Below are 23,680 nucleotides of genomic sequence, written 5' to 3'. Positions count from 1 at the left end.
CTGTCATCAGACCAATCAATTCCACTTCCATATTGTAGTCATTCCCTCAGGCACAGCTCATCTTCTCTCAGCCATACTCTTACAGTGAGATACAAATTGATTTAGAAATCACGTAACAAGCAGACTCTTGCACAGTTACTCAGTTCCTTTTCCCTTTCACACTACAGTCACTGCATGTGTCATGGAAATGGTACTCTCAGTTTGCAAAGGCATGCTTTACAATCATGAAGCAAAGATTAACTTGGAATTAAAGGAAATAGGCTTTTTGAACTCACCTTCCTGATTCGTCCTTTCAAAACTACAGTAGGAGTGGTGAAGTAGCCTGTCCCTACACTGAAGAGCTTGCCTTGTAATCAATCACACATCCATTCATGCCCACTGTTACCTTTCAGTTCTTCTGAAAGTGATGTCTGAAGGAGGGAAGATGGATACAAAACTTGACAGGACATACATGGTTTGTGTCTATCCTGGTAAATTTAAAAGTATCAAAAAAGCATTACCAAGCTGTAGAATGTGGTTCATGTGGTTATAACTGTTAGAAACACCCCCAGTGTGGCACCGGCCACATAGCACGATCCTAAGCCATTGCAGCTGGCCTACTTTGGAGCTGTTGTGGGTGAGAAAACATTCCTTCTAGGAAGCTGGCATGTGCTTGTCCTGTGCCAAAACCCAAACAATAGTATGGACACAGTAGGTAGCTCCTTTCCTAGTCTACCCCAATGACCACTAAAAGTGGGCACTTCTAATTGGTGAGCATGGAGGCAGCTAGACAGTCCATAAGTAAGCCCTCTGGTTTTAGTATTGTCATAGAAAGTTACTGCACAAAACGAATGCAAATTTCAGGGTTGGGCTTCAAAGGTTAAAAAAAGCATAAAGCATCCTTGCTCACACATAGTACATACTGTAATGCAGTAGTAGCCCACAAGAAACATCTGCTCTAAAAAACTGGAGTATCTTCCAGTGGGAATTCAATTAAACTGTATTTGTTTCTTAGATAGATACAATGTGTTATTTGTAAATATTTATTTGCAAGCCATTATTTCCAACAGTTTCTTAATTTCTTAAATTTAATAACTATTTAAAATATAATTTAACTAATCAAAAAGGTGTGCTAAGAAAAGTCCATACTTGCATGTTAATGACATTTGTAATAGGTATGTCACACAGAACTAGGAAAAAAGGCATGTGCTTGTTACTAAATCCTTCATCATCTAAGTTGAATGGCCAAATTCTCCCAACTGTCACACTTAAATTTCTGTTAAAGTTTTATTGTCCTCAAAAGTTTCTCATGCTTTGCATTTGGCATCTACATATCTTCAAATTCTCTGTTTTCATATTTCAGAATACAAGCTATATCCATTAGAAGTCATTTCCCTGTGTCATCTGTTTATATGCACATTACACTAATATAAGACTAGAACTGGGCTAGTATATGAAATCCATAATTTCAAGAGTAATCCATATATAGATATTGCTATAGGTGTATAGCTTACATACTTGTCCATCAGTTGTCAGTTACATAATTTACTGCCACTGGTATCATGAAGTACCTTAGAAATTATACATTAGTTAGTCCCAGACAGGAAAATAGAGCAAAATGCCACCTCAGCATTTCAACTTTCCCAGAAGTTATCTGAATACTGCAAAGAGTAACGAAGTTGGCCAATGAGAGACGTTACAATTTTTACTGTTTCAAAACTCATGCAGTGGTGAATGTGCTACCATGCAAAACCCCTACTTCTTTTCACAGGTATTATTTGAAGAATATCTTCTTGTCTTTTAAACTAGTAAAAAGAGGCAAGGTGGCATCAGACTTGGAAGACTAAAAAAATCTATTCTTCTTCTAAAATTCTTAAGAACCACAAGGAAGAAGAGTACAGTTTAGGAGGTAAGTACCTATGATTTAAGGAAAGAAACCTGAATCAGTAAGCTCAGTGGAATAAGCAGACGTCTTCAGAAACTTCCCAACATTTCTCTCTGCTGCTAAGTGCACAGATAACAGATGGTCCAAATGACTCAGCATATACTTTCAAGACCAATACTGGCAGTAAGCTTTTTTAAAGTGTTTGGCATTGCATTCCACAGGAAAATAGGTTTGACTGGAGGAGCAGTGACTAATATTATATATTTACTTTGTTCACAGTTGTTACGTGACTTTGCTGTCATTTTTAGCTTATTCATATTTTGGTGCTATGCCTTTGGAATTAGCCACCAAGGAAAAAACAACATAGCCTGAAAGGTCTTTCTTTTTCTTTTGACTAGTTTTCCTTATGCGTAAAAAAATGAATATTTACCTGCTAATACATTCCTCCATTAAAAGCAAGCAGAAAGATATCTACCTGTGATCACCTTTTCATGGTAAGGATGAATAATTTTCATTGTAGAATCAGTGTGGCAATTCATAAAGAGCAACAGAAGTGCAGCTATTTGACTTATGCACACAGCCTGGCCTCCCACACAGATTTATTATCTTCACATGAATAAGCCCATTGCATTCAAAAGGGTGGGTCACATAAGAAGACATGCTCAGAATGTCATAGTGAAGGCTTCCTTGTACACTGCACACTACTGTTCTTTGTTCTATGTATCTTTAGTTAATCAGAGATACAACCATGAATTCCTACAGCTGTATATATAAAGTTACAAAATAAGAAATCAGAGCTTAGGGGAAAAATACTTTTTCAATTCTTTTGCCAATGAATCAGGCTGGTCTGACTCATCCTTTTATCTGGTCACTTTGCTCTTTTAACTGAACCCTGAAGAAGGAAGAAAGTCTGCAATGAACGAATCCCATTTAAAATAATATTTCATTTCAAAGGACTGTTTTAACAATAATTTTTAAGGAATTGCAGTTTTACAAGGCTGTTACAAAGCTTTTATAAAGTTTAGAGTAAAATCTTAGAAGTATAGACTATGTCTATTTTTCCCATGAGAACATTTAACTCTTCTATGTCCCACCATTAAATGCAATTTTTCAGAAAGTGGTGGTTTTGGCCAATTAACACTCTCCAGAACAACTGAACACAGCCTGAGAGTTAGCACAGGTTCGTTCAGCTCAGGCCACCTTGTCCTGGCAAATAAGAAGTCCAGTTACATGGAAGCAGGCTGTGGAGGCAACTGGCTTCCAGAAGAGAAAACAGACCTGGGCATGTTTAGTCTATCAGAATTAATACACCCCCCCATGTCAACTGGTCAGTGACAATCTAAAGGGTGAATTCTGCTGAAAGAATTTTCCAAAATGTACCTGTTGCTTCATCTCATGTCTGTATGCTATAACAGTGAGATCAAAATGCATTGAAGCAGTCAGGCATTTTTAAAAAGATTGTGTTTCACTTCTTTGAAGAACTCAGGATGTGAACTGCTTCTGCAAGGGGGGCATTAGGAGGCTCTAAATATGTCTATTAGTTAAGATTTTTTTTCATGCATCTGTTTTCAAACTTATTAGGTAGCATCATCTGTGCTACCTAATTACTACAACCAGAGAACTTTCCTTCTCCCCTCCTTTGTAATCAATGTCATTATTACAAAATATATACAAAAAAATAGTCCTTTACAATGCATATCACTGAAATGCTAGAGAGATGCTGGGGAGGGACTCTTCATTAGGGTCTGTAGTGATAGGACAAGGGACAATGGGTTCAAACTTAAACAGAGGAAGTTTAGATTGGATATAAGGAAGAAATTCTTTACTGTAAGGGTGGTGAGGCACTGGAATGGGTTGCCCAAGGAAGTTGTGAATGCTCCATCCCTGGCAGTGTTCAAGGCCAGATTGGACAAAGCCTTGGGTGACATGGTTTAGGGTGAGGTGTCCCTGCCCATGGCAGGGGGGTTGGAACTTGATGATCTTAAGGTCCTTTCCAACCCTAACTATTCTATGAGTCTATGATTCTATGAAACTGTAGGTGTTACCATGCCATTCTGTGTTGAACTTTGTTTTTTGAGATCCTTTTGTTGAAATTTATCTGATAAGCTAGAAATCTGATGGAAGACATTCGGCTTTTGCTCTCCTCTCTCACAGTCTGAAGTTTGATGAAGTATTTGGTCCTGAAATAAACTTTGTTGCCATTGTTTACAAGGGACTGACTAAAACAGATACGCATTGTCCGCCAAAGAGAAAATATGTTGTAATCACAAGTACACAGTGAGTATTGTGTGGCCACAATAAGCAATTATAACAAGTACATCTACAGGTTTTTAATAAACATAATTTATCTGGGAAAACAATGCATCTTAAAGAGGAACACTTTCTAAGAAGAAAAGAAAAAACAAAAGCATCACAACAATGGCATGTCTAATAAAAGAATACATAAATCATGTAAGGAAGCATTTTCGGTGAGAAACTGAAGTACATGAAATAGCACAGTCCAGGAGAGGTAAATCAAGAGTGCATTAAGGGAGCTGGATATGAGATGAAATAGTTTACTTAAGCCTTGTGCACTGAATCAAACGATATATGAAATGCTTTTCAAATGCAACCACTGAGAAAAGCTTTGTGTTTTCAACAGTAGCTGATAGTCATGAACAGGCAGACGATAATGTGGGCTTAATATAGTACAGTTCAGGGAGACAGCTGAAGGAGTAAAGTGACATAAACCTGACTCACGACTGCACAGTGAAAACTGTTAGGAAGAACCTCCACCATCACAGGCAGTATTTGCAACCAATTTAGAAAAGGAAACTCATCAAGAGGAACTGCATTCTTTAAACTACTCAGACTAGACAGCAAATTATCCCAAAGCAACTGAACCCAAATAAAATGGCCAATGAAAACTATATGTTTCTTGCAGTGGACATGTAGTTTCCTGAGTGCTATTACTATTCTGTTTGACTCAAAGGGATTTCGAAACTGCATAAAAACAAGGAAGGAAATAACTACCTTAGCAAGTCGCAGAACTGGCTATTACGAAATGTTGAGGCAAACTTGATACATAAACTGAAAGGTACACAGACATACACAAAATCACAGTATCACAATGCTTCCTCACTAAGAACATTTAAAAATATTCAAAGCCTGATTTTGCAAGAAATACTTTCATCCTTGTTCTATATGCATAAACAATCTAGCAAAATATTTTTTAAGTATTTGTAAGAATGTGTACTTAGAAAAAAAAAGTGGATTACAGTAGATTAAAACAGTCTAATATAATCCACTCATAAAGGGTCTGAGTATGTTTTAATCTTCTTAAAAATGAATCAAGGTGAACCAATGCCACTTTCACACAGAGAATCAGCAAAAGGGTTGGGACTGGGATTCAGGAGTTCCAGTGCTTTAAAAACAGAGCTTCTTTCTCTGGTAAAGTGATGCTTGGTACCACACAGGTAATTAAAACATTTTTCTCCCTACTCTAAAGATATATTTTTTTACCATATCTTACTTTTGCTTTAAGTAATGTATTTTTAAGAGAGAGGTTCAATGCTGGTTTTGAGCATTCTTCTTCACTTATCTGGTACTGAAAGCAACTCTTTTCAGTTTTTCAATTTGTTTCCTAACCTGACACATTTGAGATGTTAGATTACATCTGCTTATAGTTCTTCAGAAAATTAACTTACTAAATATTTGAGCCCTCAAGAGGCTGGTCTGATTTTCTGGTAAAATACAATCCTTCATCAAATACTATGTCTTACAAAAATATGTACATTATTTTATTAGGCAGTCACAGCAGGAAGCAAAGGAGCTTTGTAGCTGAAATCCTGTTTTGGGTCTAGGAAAAGAACAAACCTCAGTGTCAAAGCAAGTAGGCTGGATCTATGCCAGAGGCTTTTAGAATTCATCTGAGTTTTGCTGATGACCTGTTCTTAAATCCAGATGCCCTTAAAATTTCAGGTTCTTACCAAAATCTGAAAGATTTTCCAGGTAATAGAATAATACAAAGAAGAAATGATTTAGCAGCCTAAACACCTCCCACATGTCTAGACATTGCAAAAAAAAACCAACAAACCAAATCCAAACACAACTGAGTCATAAAAAAATTCCTCTATCAGAAGGAAGTTAACATAAATTGTGGAAGAATGTTCTAACATTTGAAGTACCAACTTAATACTCTGAAAGGAAGGAAGGAGAATATGATCCTCTTCTCTTTAATACCTTTGAGGGAGCTGACAGAGCACCCAAGTGACCCTGTAGCATTCACCTAAGAGGTGAGGAGCACACAGGTCCCTGTTCCAGCTCAAGTACAACCAGCAGCACATGGCCACTCAGTCACTCTGCACCCTCTCAGGTAAAGTCACCTCAACACAGGGCATAGAACCCAGGACAGGCAGCAAGACCAGCTCAAAACCATGACCATACAGCAGAGCCATGAGGCTGAGACATCATGCTGATGCTCTGACCTAATACCAAAATTCACATGCACTCAAAAAGTGATTAGATAAACTATTGGAAGAAACACACAGTGAAGGCTGTTAAACACATGGATACCAGCTCTGGATCCAGAAGTCCCTCAGCTGCAAATTTCTGAAAGCTTGTAGGGTATTCTGAAGGAAACATCATCCAAGCTTGCTGTGGTCTTATCTTTAGTGGGCATCTGTTCCTTGCCACTCTTGGAAAGGGGACAGACAGACTGTGGGTTAGACTTCACAAAGCCACTCCATTGGTCCTGCTGCTCCACCTGAATCAACTCTCAACTGCTGAATCATTAACTTGGATGCACCTGTGCATTCATTTTGTCTTTAGTTTGTGCTTCTCTTTCTTCTCCCCACCTTCCCACCCCTCTCCCTGAACCTCTTGTATTCTGCAATCAAAAGTGAGGTGCACTAAAGTCATTGATGCATAATTCTAATTTCATGTTCAGTCTTTTGTAGACTGTTTCATTGCATTATTTTACCTGATCAGTGATCATGTGGAATATAACCTTTTTTACTGTCACATGTAGTTTTTAAGTAGATTATTGGTTGCTGATCAGAGAAACGGCAGTTTAAAGATACTCATTCCTTATTCTAAATTATCTACCTCCACTAAGACCTTTATTATCTGAGGAAAAGGGAAAAAAGATATGTTGAATAAGTCAAATTTGGAAAGAGCTATGACCAATTCATATACTCTATTGTTATATGCTTTTTCCCCACAGATTAGTGAATCAGAAAAGGACTAAATCACTTTTCATGGGCCTAACTTTTCTTTAGCATACTTGCCTGCTCAAAGCTCAACAGTAAGTATTTATGACACCCATTCCATCCACACAGCAATGATAACGCCATTTAACTGTACAGAAGTGCTTGGGAAGCATACACGATACCTTCATAGCTCAATATAAAAAGTAAAAAGGTATCTTGCTGCAATTAAGAATTAAACTGCACACTTTGATTACAAGAAGATCCATAGAAATTTCCTGCTTAAAGAAATTCACATTCCTCAGTCTGAATGGTGAGGATTAAAATGCTCTGACTGAAACAGGAATGGCTTAGGCAGATGACTCGGTGCAGAGGACAAAGCCCTGACAAACCCAGTCTTGGGAAGTCTAGGATTACTGTTTGATGGAGAGAGGAACAGGAAGAACACCATAGTCCTGCATGACAGAAGATGAACAGGAATAATAAGAGTGCATTGCATTTTGTATTGTTTACATATGGCTATCTACAATGCCCAGTGGCCCAACTTGTCCTCGGTTTTGTTTAAGAGTGTGGGCAGTAAGGGAGGAAAGCTTCACAAAATTTCATATCAGCTGACTTCAGGTACTACACTTTTTGATGGTTAAGTGAGTTGGAAATCTGCCTACGTTCCCTACACAGTCAGCAAAAATCAGACCCCTGCAGATGGTGATTCAGAGTAGAAGGTTAATGCAAGTGCTCTTTATCACCTCCAGGGGAGAGTTTCTCTCTCCATCAGCTGCATCAGATTCCTATTCAGCTAATGCTGCCTTCATTAGTTTCCTGAGCTCTCCTGCTGAGCATACCTCAGTTTTCATGGGTGGATGTATCTCCTCATTTCTTCCTCGCTCCAGTTTAGGGGAGAAAATAAAATTTGTAGGGAAAGTCTCTTAAGCTATGGTTTTATTTTATCAACCATGGTTCTGCTCTTGCAATTGAATTAGAAGTTCAGATCAGGTCATGGGTTTGCCTTGCAAAGGCTTGAAAAGTTCATGGGGTTCTGTAAGAGGTGATGGAGATTTGACGAGGTAAATTCAGTTCCAGTGTGGTGGCTTTCATGTAAGCTTATTACAGTGAGATAGTATCATAAATCACGGATAGGAGCAAGGAGGGGCAAAAAAGATGACTAATGAGAACAGAGAAATGCCTAAAATGCAGACTTCATGGTTATAAATTTACATGGATAAAATTATACAGCCAAGAGCACAAAATGATAGTAAGACTTCTTGGCTTCAGGGCACATATTTGAAAATCTACATCTTGAAGACATGGCACTTACTTTGCTTGAGAACGATTGAGAATTGGAAATTGGAAACAACTTAAAGGACTCAGATTCTAGTGAAAATTGCATATATTTACCTCAAAATTATGTTATCTAACGTGCAAATGGTTGGAAACATTTCTCAACTAGAAGCTTCATATTCACTGGGCTCTTGCTAAATTACAAGAGTCATCTTAAAAAATCTGATAATCCATACCTATTATATATTAATTATAATCAAAATAATAGCCTTTTTAACTCTTAGTTGGTCTATTGAAACAAATTAATCAAATCATTCACTTTCAAGAAATTAGACTAAATTTACCTTGAAACCAGTATCATTTCAATGTTTAATTATATTAATAAGTCTAGCCACCCACAGATTATATATGGCACTATATGAATAGTGATAAACAATAATAATTTATTTTTATTGCAACCATGTTTTGTATCCTGCAAGCACATAGGTATATAAAAGTTTTAGCTGACTTACAAACAAAAGCAGTTTCAGAATTCCCACAAAGTTACGGACTAAAGTTCTCATTTCACTGAAATTAGGTTTGAAACAGCCTTGAATCAAATCTAATTTCAGATCACATGTCTATTTCTTCCTTCTGAAGTTTACATTAAAATTCCACAGTTCTTAATAAAAAAAGAAAATACAGTAAGGAATTTTTCAGATCCACTTTTAGAATCAAACCTGTGAATGAATGAATAAAATCACTTTTGAAATTAATTTTGAAATTAATAAAATCACTTTATGGTAGGATTTAAATGGTATTTTTCTGCCTTTAACATTATTATTAGTGAGTAAATTTTGAAGAATATCTTCTAGATAGTCTGCTTATAGATGACTATGTATTATCTGTATGAGCAAGCAGTAAGCGCTTTCATCAAGCCTGAAAGACTTTAAAAGCAGAAAAGCAAAACCAATGAGCTTTGTTAAACCCTATAAATCCTTCATGTTTTATTTGTACACATGCCAATTGTATGTTTCCTCAAATCATGCTGAGATGGATGAGTGCACTGGCTCTTGTTTTTTTGTTGTTTTTTTTTTAAAGAGACATGTTTGAGATATCATATTTAAACTGCCTCATTCGTTCTTTCTCCTCCCCACATCATGTTTTGTGTGTGTATTTTGCCTTCACAGTTCAATTAAGCTGGTTCATAGTTAATGTATTTTATTTTACTGATCTGCAAAACACATTCAGTTAGGAGCAGGGCAGGCCTACCATTATTTCTGAGGGCATGTGGCATTTCCTGTCAGCATTTATATGTTATCCTTTCCCTAAACAGCTGCTTTGTAAAGATACAGACTGCAAAAGCCTAAGGGAACCTCATCCTTGCATATTCTTACAACCCAGAAATAAACTAATTTCTTTTAGAGTAAGTTTTACACTATGCTATTTAGGCACAAAAGATAGCAGCAGGAAGGTTTCACTGTAGGAATAAAGCTATGCCAATCAGTGTTAGAAAATAACAAGACAGTAATGGCATATTTTATGTATTTTTTATTACAGAGATAAAGGTAAGGGACAGGCAGCCTTTAGATGAATGGTATGAGTTACGGCAGTTTGAAGAGAGGCAACTGCATAGATCCAGAAATTTCAGAGCCAAATCTGCCCTTACCTACTAAAAACATAGGATGCCTGCCTGTTGCCCTTCAGTGTTTTTTACCAGGATGAGCTCTTGAATCTTCTCTTTACACAAATCTGACTAAAATTTATATTTGCTCCCACCAAAGGTTTGTATCATGCACCGTAACTTTTCTGAACGTCTGGAAAAAGCTATTAAAAATAAATAGAAAAATCCTTTAAATAGTCTTCTGAAAATGTTTTAGCAACATTTAACTGAGTTTAGACTTTGCATCACTTTTCTAGTTGTATATAAGAGCTAAATTTAAAAGGCTTTTTACTATTTGAGATAAGCATAGGGATATTAAGTATTATTGAAAAGATTGGTGCTCTGCCTTTATTCCTAACCACTCGACAATCTGTTGACCTCCACTAGCAGTCTGAGTAAACCTTACTGGAAAATATTACTTCTAAGTTGTTCAAAACCAGTCATTTTAGTCCCTTCCTATCTACATCAATATATATAATCCTTTTTTTTTATTGTATGTGCTATTGCTTAAGTACCAATTGTCTATAAAGTGCTGCTGTTGTCTACACTAGCCTCAAATGCAAACTAACTTCACAAATACAGTGACTACATTCTAAAGTATTTTTGCCTACCAATACAGAAAAGGAAAGAATATTTTGTGAAAATCCAAGAGAAATTAAATTAACTTATTTTAGTACAGATTAAGACATCTTGGATAGACTAAAATTGTACACAAGATGGTGACGAAAAGAATATGTCTCATTCAAATGACAACTGGTGACTTTCAAAGAGATTGCTTCAAAGAATCTCTCCCATTGTATTAGCAGTAGTGCAAAATACAAGTAAATTGTGTTACTGAACTAGACCTGATAGAGTACATCTCTCTCTGATCCAATCCTATTCATCTGAGATTACCATGAACCTTTATAATAAAACTGACAATAAATAAAGAGTACCAAAAAAAGGTAATAGCAAAATTAAAAAAAAAAAAATAGGGAAAACTTTTTATTTTTACAGCTATACTAAATAGACTGGTAAATTATTTATAGCAGCCTTTTTAAAATAGTTACTCACCAATTTTTAAAGTGAAGATTGGTATTCAGTCACATGAGAAATAAAACCAACTGCAAATTATTAAAAGTGGTTTACAGACCAGAGAAAAATGTCACCACAGGGCTTTGTTCTTTTCCTTTTGTTATTAATAGTATCTCCGAAAACAATAAAGGCAATGGACATAAAAAATCCAGACAGCAGAAAGAAAACAAAATATGTTTAAGAGGCATCTAATGTTAAAAGTAATTCATGCAGAAAGTGCCCACTGCTTGCTCATACTTGTAATACACAGACTTCAGTGCACAGACTATCTAGAAGATATTTCTCAAAATTTACTCATAATATTAAAAAAGATTCTGCACATTTCAGATACTATAAAATTTGTGGAATATCACTGTATTTCTCATATGGAAAGTCTTTTGCATTGTTTCTATTAAATTACTCTATTTTCTGAAAGTTTAGTACCTCTATTTGATTTACTTCAGTTTGAGCCTGGTCAAATGAGTGTATGTGTAGAAAGCAGGAAGAGCATGAAAGGGGAGGGAGGGGAGCAGTGTTGAAGAAAATTATTCCACTCTTTTAAAACAAGCAAAATACATGTAGCCTAAATACATCCCTATTATATGTATAACAGGTATGAGCAAAACTAATTCGAACATTAAGGAAAATCAGAAGATTAAAACAAACGAAAGAAAACAGTAATGCCACATATTTGCTGCTTTTCTCATGTTTTGTTAATCAGAACTGGATGCAAAATGAGACTTTCAGTTCTACAGGGAATTCTCCTTGTTTAGCTTTCAGCTTCATTCTGAATTAAAATGAAAATATGAAAATTAAAATTTCCATGGAAGGAGGAGTTCAGAAATAGCAAGATTTAAAAACATTGTTATGACAGCCTTTTGCCTACCCCTGGGATTTTGGGAACCCAGATTACAGATCCTATAGACTATTGATGTAGGTCTGGTGGACAAAGCTGAATGGAAACAAAAATAACTCAAGTGTCTGATGTAGGAAAGTGCTTTAGTTCAGAAATACATGACCCAGTACAAAGTATCTTGGTTTGATTTTTTATAATGTGAAATGTAAGCATTCTATATGCACAATACCAGGAGGCCAATTTTTATGTCTAATTGCATCTCAACAGACACTTCTCTCCAGATGTACTTTAGATATTAGGATGAGTCAGGTGCTGAACAGCCATGTGTAGAAAGTTCAAATCTGATACAGCAAAAAGTAATAAGTTCTCTTGGAAAACCTGCTTGTGATATGGCTGATAATGACCCCTTGGCGTAATATGCAGCTTGTGCAAAGCCAATTACCTTTATGCAGTCTTAAAGCATACAGAACAAGAATTAGACTGTGCATATATAGGTTGCAATGAAAAAGAGAAAGATTTGCTGAAGAACAGCTGGATATGAATGGTATTCATCTGGATGTATCTACATATGGCTTTATTCTTGGAAAACTGCTCTGGTGTAAATACACCAAGGGTTCAGTTTTCAATCCAATCTCAGGAGAAAAGGCCACCCATGGAGAGCTACTTAAGAATGATTATTCCACATTGCTATCCCAGTTTAACCTGGAATACCACTGCATGCAGATAAACACTACTGTTAAATTTATAGAGACAGAGCAAAGAGACTGATCCAGCTCCCCTAGAAGAAAGGGAACAATCTCTTCTACAAAAGAGAAGATGCATTTTGCCATGAGGTGCTTTAAACTCCTCCTGAATATTCATTCTAAGGCAAATGAGGCATACAAGGTTCTGAACTATGACAGGTCCAACTTATATTTTTGCTTTAGTTCACCTTTTTATTATATTTTATTATATTTTATTATAGAAATGGCTTAAGGTATGCTTTATCGTGTCTAAATTTTCCTCTAGAAATGTCTGCCAAACACAAAACTTAACCACATTATGTGCTGTTTCTTGTATTGTGTCAAGTTTGAGACTTACATAAAAAATGTTGTAATTTACAGTTACCAGTAATGTCTTCACAATATGCTGCAGTATAAGCATTTATGAGCTGGATTGATTCTTGAGGGGGAAACATGGAAATTAAATTTTTATGCTAAATGGGAAAGTCCTTCCTTGCATACACATCTTGATAATTTCCTACTAGCTCTTATGATAACAAAGAAAAAGTGTGGTAATAAGTTAGTATCTATTAAGCACATCAATTTGTGTTTGTATGCTTCCTCTAACTAATTGTTTCATTATTTTCTCATCCCATATAAGGAAGACCAGCTTTCTGTCTGAAAGAAACAGAAGCATGCGAGGCAGCCAACTAATTCATTACAGAAGGCATCCTCTTTAGCACCTTTTATCACATCAGTAACACAGTGCTACAATCAACACTTACAAACACAGGTGTCCTAATTTAGATCTTTCTCTGTAGCACTGAGCACCTATACCTACTGAGATAACTGTCACCATGAGCATTAAATAATTATATCAATACTACAACATTGAGTTAAAAGTATTTTAATGAGAGTAAAGTAAGGCAGTATGGCTTATGACAATAATTGAGTTCATAATGCTAAACATTGTAGTTGTGAGATTACAACTGGGAAGGTCTTCCTTTAGGACTGTTTTCATTTTTGTCTCAGTTGTAATCCAAATATTCAGGGATAATGTGAGTATTTTCACTAATTTTAAACTTGAAGGAAGTTTTAAAACTCCCTGTGAATGATTTTGAATCTTTATTTTCCAACTCTGAAGACTGTACATCTCAATTAGCTCATGTTATTAACACAATGAACCCAAAACAATAACTTAAGAACACATCAATGACAGTAATTCATGAAGGTGAATGCACTTGTCATTGGTTTAGGCCAGGGAACCAGTGAGGACTGACTTTAACAGAATCTAAACCCATTTCTGCTCTGTTTTGTAATTTTAGAAAGAAGAAGAAAAACACTGCTCTGCACCAGTGCTTCATGGGTTGAAAGATAGAAATAATACAATCTCAACCAGAAAACAAAAACTAAGTAGTAAGAAAACAGATAGCATGGAAAAATGTGCCATTTTTAGGACAAGAAACAGCAGTGATGATGAAAATAACTTTTAAAGCATATTGTATAGATGCTGGGTATAACCACAGAAACTTCCTTATTATTTGGAATTTCTTGTTCGCAAAAATCAATGTATTAAAAAAAAAACACAAAAAAAACCAACCCAACAACAGGTTGGTTTCCACGCAGCCTTCTCTTCTCCAGGCTGAACAGCCCAACTTTCTCAGCCTATTTTCATGCGGAGGTGCTCCAGTCCCCTGATCATCCTCGTGGGCCTCCTCTGGACTTGTTTCAACAGTTCCATGTCCTTTTTATGTTGAGGACACCAGAACTGTACACAACACTCCAAGTGAGGTCTCATGAGAGCACCAACACCCCCAAGTCCTTCTCCGCAGGGCTGCTCTGAATCTCTTCTCTGCCCAACCTGTAGCTGTGCATGGGATTGCTCCAACCCAGGTGTAGGACTTTGCACTTGGCATGGTTAAACTTCATAATTCATATACTAGAAGGGATATTACTATTAGCTATAGATTCCTAAAATATGCGTAACTTAGTGCTAAGAATGTCAGTTACATACTGCTGTTATTGGTATTACCGTATTTCCAAATTGTGTCATAAATAAATTGTGCAAATGAAATAAAAATATTTCCTAAGAAATGTTAAGTTCCGTGTGCTATTATTAAATAGGTTTTGGTCATATTATGTATACCTTAGTATAGTTCTTAGTGCACCATAAATCCTTACCATCTCCTGCATTTATGAATTTCCCTATCAAGTATTCAATTAAGTGATTCATTTTTTAATGACAGGGATTTTTAGACTCTTCAGCAGAAATTCCCAAATTTTTTTCCTAGCAAAAGTCTAACGTTTGATTTGCTTTGCCTCTGAGGAAGTGATGTAATACAAAGAGGAGTTTAATATAATGCAAAACCCCACCTCACTAAGTCAAACACCTAAAAACCTCCAAGAGCTGCAAACAATTAACTGCGGAGACAGTAAGGAAAAGCCAAAACAAAGAAATAAGAGGACCTGAAGGGCTCCTGCTGAGCAAACACTGGCTAACTGCCATGAAAAATGCCAGTGAAGCAAGCCCTTTCTAAAAGCTTTACAATCCCATCTGCCTTTTAAAAAATTCACACTTCAGGTTAAATTCTATTCTTCTTTGCTAGATATTTATCTCAGTAAGGGAACATTATACCTGAAAACACTGGACATGCCAGGTCAGTGCCTTGCTTAAAGGACAGTATACTTTCTTAACCATTCAACCAATTATTGCACATATGAACAGGAAAATACAGATTGGGGATCTTCAGATACTATTACTTCAAGGACTAACATGCCTTTGAGTATTTGCCTTAGGTGATACGAAAAGCCAGAATGAACTTCGAACACAACAAACACTAATCAACTACTGCAAGGGATACTTTATGGCAGCAGTTATACTTGTGTGGCCAGATGGCATGAGTGGCAAAAATGTCATCTCTCATCTCTACTTGGCTAGAAACTCTGTCCCATATAAGATCTGGCTATAACTGTTCATCAGTTGGGACTTGCACACTGTGTTTCTGTAATTCACTGCAGCTGAAACCAAATGTAAAACGCAGAACATCTGTTTGCACAGATTGACTATCGGAGAGGATAACTGTGCTTTTCTGTTCTTGGGCCTCTCTTGCTTTCAGCTGCAAGTTTTACTCTAATTTTCTAAAGAACTGTTGGCTCAAACACTGAGGTTTGGTAAAGATGTTTAGTCTGTGAATCATTATGGAAGTACACTAGTCTGAAGCAATGCAGATCAGAAAGCTGAGGATAAATCACACAAGGAGCTGCAGATAATAGGCTTTCTGAGCCATGGTGAAAATAGCGTCATTGTGAAAGTCGGAAACTTCTTCAGACCTTTTTTAGGAATGAAATCACAATCCTAGTGTTAGACTAGGAATGGCATCAGAGAGCTGAACACCCTTTCACAAGTAACTGGTATTATATCTGAAATGGATTGGTTGGAACATAGAATCATAGTCACAGAATGAGTTCGAAGGGACCTTAAAGATCATCTAGTTCCAATCCCCCTGATATTTTCCACTAGACTTGGTTGATGAAAGCCCCATCCAACCTGGCATCCACAACATCTCTGGGCAACCTGTTCCAGTGTCTCACCACCCTCATAGAAAAGAATTTTTTCCTAATATCTGCTCTAAATCTCCTCTCTTGTTACCTTAAAGCCATTCCCCCTTGTCTTGTCACTACATGTCCTTGTAAAAAATCCCTTAATGAGTTAAAGTGAGAGGAAAAACTAGCTGCTGCTTACTTTGATGTTGTATTTACTAGTTTTCTTATTTTTCAAAAGAAGCACATTGATACTCTGGAAAAGCAGAAGATCCTGCTTGTTGATAGTAACTCAACATTAATAAAAGTGCAATCAAATGGCAGTAATGATACAGAAGTGGGCAAGTGGGATCACATTTAGAAAACTTAAAGGAAGATTCCAACTCTGGCTTTCATTTCATAGCAACATGAAGGCAAATTTTAGAGCTGTTCAAGAAGGCCAATACAATAGTACCATATGGGCTCATTATCATCATTATTATTGACAATAATGTCTCAATGTGATCTTTTGCTGAACTGCTTATGGTATAGGTTGGTGCAGAATTAACCAGTGGTCATCTTATTCCTTTTTACAGAGAAGTTGTTCCTTTTCATTTAACTTCAGACTTTATGTTACACTATGTCATTTTATCATCTCTCAAATACAAAAATCCAACTGATTTATTTTGCTTTAATTGTATCCAGTCACATTGTTCAGAGAGGCAGTAAGCAAAATGCAGCTTGGTTTCGTCATCCTATTGCTTTGTGAGACTAAATTCTACCTATGTTATTTTTCTTAACAGTTTTTATAGAGTAAAACCATGAGCATGCCTATGGAATTTCAGTACTTTCACCTAGCAGGTTGTACAGAAGAATCAGCTTTCAGGAGAAGGCTTCTAGAAGTTCTTGCACTCTGTAGCCTGAAGCAACTAATGTGCAAGACATAACGGCTGAAAGAATATGCTGGGCTGTGTCAACTGAGGAGGCAACGTAGCATCCTACTTCCTTTAGCAACAGGTTATCTGCAGATGCTTTGGCTTGCATCTGACTTGCATACTGGAAAACTAACTTTCTTCGTCTGAGCTCACACTGGCTTGAATAATTATTCAAGGCAATGATCACAATGAGTAAGTGTTAAAATATCACTTCAAAGCAAACCTGGTATATTAGCTTCAGGTTAGCCCTTGTAATAATGTAATTTAGAGGAATGTACATTGGAGCCAGTCTGAAACCCAGGAAATGCACACACAACCAAAAACCTCAGAAATTCAAAGAGGAGCAATTTTGCCTTTCTTAGAGCAGCTGTATTTCAGAATTATTTGAACAGAACTCCAAATGTAAGCAGGTGCAAGAAGTCATGTTTAGCTACTAATCTACTAATGTCTCTGACTAAAACCTGAGTGGAAAGGAAGACTTTAATAGAAAGGTGCATTAGCCGGTGCTAGGGAAGGACCTTATCCTCCTGACAATATTGTCCTTTTGCCATGGACTTCGCTAACAGTTCACAAAGAACTTAAGGTCAGAAGAAATAATAACATTCTGATCAGACTTTCTGTCTCCACAGCACTTGAGTCAAAGCCCCAGTGTTCAGTGCCATCATTTCAATAACAAAAATTTTAAATTTCAGAGTAGATCAAATTGTGATATGCTACAGTATACTAGGGGAGAAAGGTACTCCTTTTGCCAAAGCTCTTGCAATAGCAGGAACACAAAGCCCTTCCAAATTCCAAAGTCAGCAATCAGGTAGACTCTGAATACACTAACAAAGCATATATCCATCATCACCATCATCAACATCATCATCCTTCTATTTCCTCTATCATTTCAGAGGACTGATATTCCATGATGGCTTCTCTGTCTGTGTTCAGTGCTAAAGAATTCACTTCCAGAGCCTGGAAAGCAATTAGAAAATGTCTCATAACACCATGAGAGAAGAAAGGTCTAGTAGTTTCCCCCAACATTTGCCTTAGATATGCTCCTGATTCCAGACTGGCAGTTCACAACTCTTTCTCTTGCCATAGGACTAAAAGACTGCCTATGCCATGAACATAATCTTGTTCAATTTTCAGTCCCACAATGTGCATTCAACAGCAACAGATAAAGTTGCCAAACAAATACAAAAATAAAATAAAATAAAATAAAATAAAATAAAATAAAATAAAATAAAATAAAATAAAATAAAATAAAATGGTGTAACTTTTTATTTACTCTTTCCATTAGTGTGTGGCGTGTCAGGAGACAGAGTATTTCCATAAGAGAACCTGAGTGTGAGCAGGCAGAACAAATGGTCTCCCTAAGCATATGCACAGTATTCACAGTCTTCTTAGATTAAACATAGCTCTTCTTATGTAATAGAGAGAATTTAACAGTTCAGTGTTATTTAAAAGTTAAATACTTTAATTAAATGTAATCCAAGGCTTCATTTCACTCACTAGCATGGTTTTCATCCAGATCTTTAACAAGCTCATAGAAAATGTACCCTTTGTAAATGTGAATGGAAGATGTTACAAAGCAGAACCCAGAATGCAGCAGAATGCAAAGATGTCCCAGTCAGCATCCTGGTGACCTACTTTTATTGCAGCAATCCCTTTTCTGAAGATATGTCACTATTTATTTATTTTTTTTTTAGGAAAGCTGCACAATGAGGTGTCAGCAAACATGCTGCTTATCATTAAAGGTGTTGCTTGATGACTGCAAGTACTTGTCTGTATGACTGACAACCTTATCAACAAGCTCTCAGAGTAATGTGCAGTATCACTTTCCTAAAGGAACAAATACTGCTACGTTTCTACAACAGAAATATGTGGGACTGAACAAGATGCCCATCTACAGTGAAAGTGCTATCTTATGGACTCTAAAATTGTAAAAACTGGAGAGACATGTTTTCTGATGGCCAATGACAGAGTTGCTTAGGGCTTTTTCTTTTTGGTATAGGGACATTTCAACAACTTTTTCAGTGTATTGCCTAAGTAAATATTCTATGTATTACTTCATTATTTGACTTGATAAAAACTACTTCATTTTTCACAGCCACTGATCTTTAAGGCGCATGTTAAGCAAGGAGAACATCATTACTCTTCCTTATGAGTAAGGCACATCTATTTCTCTTATTTTACTTGAAAAAAATCATGCAGACTGTTAAGTTGGGAACAACTTGGTAAAGGGATCATGAAATGACCCAGAAGGTAATTACAAAACAAACAGAGGACAACACTGGAAGAAACAAACTTTATTAGCATAACTTCAGAAGCATTCTGAAACTACAGCCTAAATTGAAAGCACTGGTGAACTGAGTGTTTCTGAATTTATTTTGGTGTTTGTTTGTTTGTTGGGGTTTTTGGTTTGTTCGGTTTTGTTTTTTTTTAGGGAATAAGGGTTAATAAATTAAAAGGATCTTAAAACTAAAAGTATTTTCTGGCTCATTTACTGATAATAAGTCAATATAATTTTATTGGTGCTGAGGGCCCACCAACAAAAAGTAAAAGTAACCTTGAATAAATTGCAGGGCAGTGTATTACTAGGCAAGTATTTTTACACTTAAGTCTGATGCTAACTGCTTAGGAAAATAATATTTAGAAAGCACAATGAAAAATGAACAATACTTACAACCATACCGTTTAGGGACACCCAGCAATCTGGTGGGAAATCCTGGAGTAAAGGTACTAAAAACTGCAGACAACCATCCCAATGGCACAGAAGCAGCATCATTCCAATCAGATTAAAGATTCTTACCACGGCACTGGCCAGATCGTACGTCATGTGGAAAATCTGTGGGCAAAAATTACAGGTGATATAGATGATGTAAATCAAAATGAAAATAATTTCATTCTTATTGGGAAGGTTAAAGGCATCCTGAACTACTAAAAAAGCTGAGATTTCTCATCAAGGACCATTAATTTGGGCATATTCATTTGGGCAGAGATCTGTGTTGACATACCTGACACTTGGCTGCCCATCAGTTTTTTGTAAGGTGCCAAAAATGGCGTAATTTGGATAACGAGTCATCAACTAAAGTGTTTTCTTAAAGCCCACAACTCCTTTCAATTGAAGCAAGTCTCACTTCCATTTCTATACTATTAATCCAATTTGCACATACCAGTTCACCTAGCAAAATGACAAAAAGGTTAATTCATTGCTCTTAATCATCATCAGCTTTCATGAAATACTGAGCATCCTGCTGCTACTACATCAGCAGTAGCTAAGTTTACATCGAGCTACTAGAATAATTTTTATTTCAATATTTCTCCATTCTAAGACAAAATAATTTGCATCTGAAGTGGGTCTTACAGCAAATCACATATTTTCAGGTTTTTCTTGGGTAATTTTTTTGGACAGAATTAGCATAATTAGCAGCAATCAGTTGCCAAATGGTATGGAGAAAAAAAATCTTTATTTAGAACTACTCTGTATTAAAGAACTTCCAAACTACAAATACAGGCATATTCTTCACCCATTACATAATTCAGTCAACTCCAGATAAATATGTTGCATTTTAACACACATAATTATCACTATGCAGGAGTTCCATGCAGAAGATGAACAATGTCCAGTTAGTATTTCATGGGATTTTAAATAGAAATTATGATTTAATTGTACACACACACACAGGAATCACAGGCTCTAGTGCTGAAAACATCAGATTGGCAGAGATATATAGGCATATTAGCATATGACATTATGCATTGGTAAATAAGACAATTCACATATGAAAGAGGGAATGTTTGTATCCTAACTTATACATATCTAAACTAAAAGCAGAGATGAAGTACCCATACTGTAAATAAGTGCAAGTGCAAATATTGATAACATGTTACAGTGTCATTCGACATAATTTTCTTTTAGTGGGACTTTGCCCTCATTTGAAAATGATGGTGTATGTTTTGAGTCCCAAAATGCAAAACCTGCATAGTAGAAATATACCTCAGACATTAACTTCATGGGCAAAACTTTTTTCCAATTTAGGCCATTTTAGGAAAAAATATTCCAATCCCAGTTTGATAGACAATGGAAACAGATGCTTGTAACATTACTCAAAATGTCAAGCCTTACCCAAATACCATCTAGCTCCTGTCAAAATTGAGGAGATAAAACTGATATTTAGGAAATACTGTAAATGGAAATAAACAGAAAAGTGTTACCATTACACATTTGTCTTGTTAAAAAATGTATTGACATTACAGGTGTTTCAGTAGCTGCAGTTTCAGTGGCATGATATGAACTAAGAGAGTAGATGTGTGAACCAAAATAATTTTATATTAAAGAACTGGAAGGATTACTGTTGTTTTGGAACACTAACATTCACTCGGGTTACACAAAATCCACATGCTTATTATACTACAACCAGAAAGTGCACAGGAAATCCTGATCACATGAAAAGTTTCGTAAATTTTGTCAGAGAAAGAGCGAATATTTGTCTAAATAAGTGCAGAATATCAGACAGAAACAACACATATTTTACATAGAGATCACAACTTCCCCAGGCACTTTCTATTGCTCTGGAAAATCAAGTTATCACATTTTTCTACTATGGCTGGACAAAACTAAAGTTCTCAGCCACACTGTTTCCCTACTGCTTCAAGCTTCCCATTAAGCTTTACAGTAAGAGAATAGACTTTCTGAATATTTTACTGCATTGGATATTGGGAGGTTTTTTTAAAAATGGGTCACAAATAGGACAATCGGAGCCAAACTGACCACAAACATCTTCATTTCTATATTTAGAACTTATACATGATCCTAGGTACATGTGACAAACACGGGAAGATCTGTTTCTCCAAAACCCCCCAGAGTATATGCGGCACTTGCATATACCCAAGACTCCTCCACCTTTATCCTGCCTCTGCAAGTATGGGCTTAGGCACCATGACAGATTGTGCATGTATACTGTGATTATAGCTGTATAAAAATGTTAATTCTATGGCTCTTTCACTTGGATGGATCCCATTTTTGGGCATCAATTCAGATTACACTGATGGTCTGCAAAACTTGTATCTTGATACAGAATTTCCAGGAGTTAGAGCATTTTCTGCGGTACATTTTAATTTCAAATTTTAGAATTATCTAATTGGGTAATGTGCACAGAAAAAAAAAAAATTTAAAAAGGAAAAAGTGGGTAGATAGATTTGCCAAGGTATTTATTTCAGCATATCTAAGATCTTGCCTAGCTTTTACAGATGTATCAATCGCTCATGAGACTGTATGATGGCTCAGTGAGGTTTCCCCAAATGCTGTAGTAGAATCAGGACACAGAAAACATACTACAAAAGTTGACTAAAATTCAAATCAAACAGCTGAAGCAGTGAGTTCAAACTAAAGAGCCTTGCTAGACCAAAGAGGCCTGCTGTTGGGTTTGGGTTCTGCAAGGACTATTCTATACTGTCACAGTGGTACAACTGTGTAATCATAGTTTTCTTCAGAGCCTCTTCATCAGTAGTGTGCCCATGTACTGCAAGAAAAATAACATGTGAAAATGATATTCTGGATATTATCTGGTTTGCTTAACATGACAACACTGTCTCATCTTTTCAACCATACCATACTTTTATCGCTCATATTTTGTTTATATAATCTAGTATTTGTGTAGGCTATTCTAAGAACTGTGATGACTCCAGATTAAAGAAAATAACGTCATAGGCAGAATCTGAAGTAAATCCTGAAAAAATAACTTTTAAGCATCTTCTCTCCCCAGCAAATAAAAGCTGTGTTTTTTTCTCTTAAAAGGAACTTATTATGGAAATGTGTGCTTGGTTGGGAAAAAATCCCACCCATTTAAATACACAAAGCATATATTTAAATGAAAAATAATACTTGTTTGTGGCACGGTATTGACATATTTATATTCGGGGGGGGGAGGGGTGGTGTTTTTTTAAAAGTAATAGCTCAACTATCTTGTGGACTAAAGTCGTATATTGCATGTTTAATATTTTATGTTCTTACATTCTGGAACTGATTGTGATACATTGAAAAAGAGCAGTAAGAGAAGTCATATTTTTATACCATTTTCATTTTGTACTGACAAAGTACAGTTTCTGTATTAATGAACCAAACATTATCAAAACTCCTAAGATACATGTGAAGTGTAGTTTGTCAAGAGAGGAACTGAAGGACAGAAAGCTATTGACACTCATATCAGCAGATGTTGGCTTGCCCATCAGACAGTCCTCCAGTGGGACAGGAAGAAATACGGAATAGCCACAAATAGATTTACCTTGATTTTGCAGGAGAAATGTGTGTTCAGATCTCCCTGTATGAATGGATGCATTTATTAAAATAATATTCAAAACACAAATGATTAAAACACTTGCTCACAACGGAAGTCAGGCTCCTAAATCTCAGGTAGTTAAACATAAACATTCTGATTATCATTTAACACTTACCAACCACAGATGTCACGCAAATAAGCAGGAATTTTTGTAAAACACTTTTGAAAATCTGGCCATTTTATTTAGGCTCCTAATTTCATACCTCAATATACAGCTGAACCAGAATGAAGTGCACATTTTAGAAAACAACAACAAGAAAAAATTACTAGAGTGGCATAAGATTAGTGCAACTGAGAAAAAAGTAAAATTCCCTTGAAAA

General features: G+C 36.1%; 1 protein-coding gene across 1 annotated transcript in view; it reads right to left on the bottom strand.

The window, feature by feature from the left end:
• HCN1 (hyperpolarization activated cyclic nucleotide gated potassium channel 1) overlaps positions 1-23,680 on the bottom strand; it is a 188,395-nt gene that overhangs the window by 66,642 nt on the left and 98,073 nt on the right. The window contains exon 3 of the mRNA XM_057403079.1: positions 19,706-19,867. Within this exon, the coding sequence (XP_057259062.1) occupies positions 19,706-19,867 (162 nt within the window). The remainder of the gene's footprint in view (positions 1-19,705; positions 19,868-23,680) is intronic.

The sequence above is a fragment of the Pezoporus wallicus genome, unplaced genomic scaffold (genome assembly GCF_028554395.1).
Source record: "Pezoporus wallicus isolate ANWC-B61680 ecotype Strahan unplaced genomic scaffold, APGP_CSIRO_Pwel_v1 contig_2997, whole genome shotgun sequence".
Taxonomy (NCBI): Eukaryota; Metazoa; Chordata; class Aves; order Psittaciformes; family Psittacidae; genus Pezoporus; species Pezoporus wallicus.
Note: the sequence above shows the minus strand (reverse complement) of the source record. Positions and strands in the feature narration are given on the sequence as shown.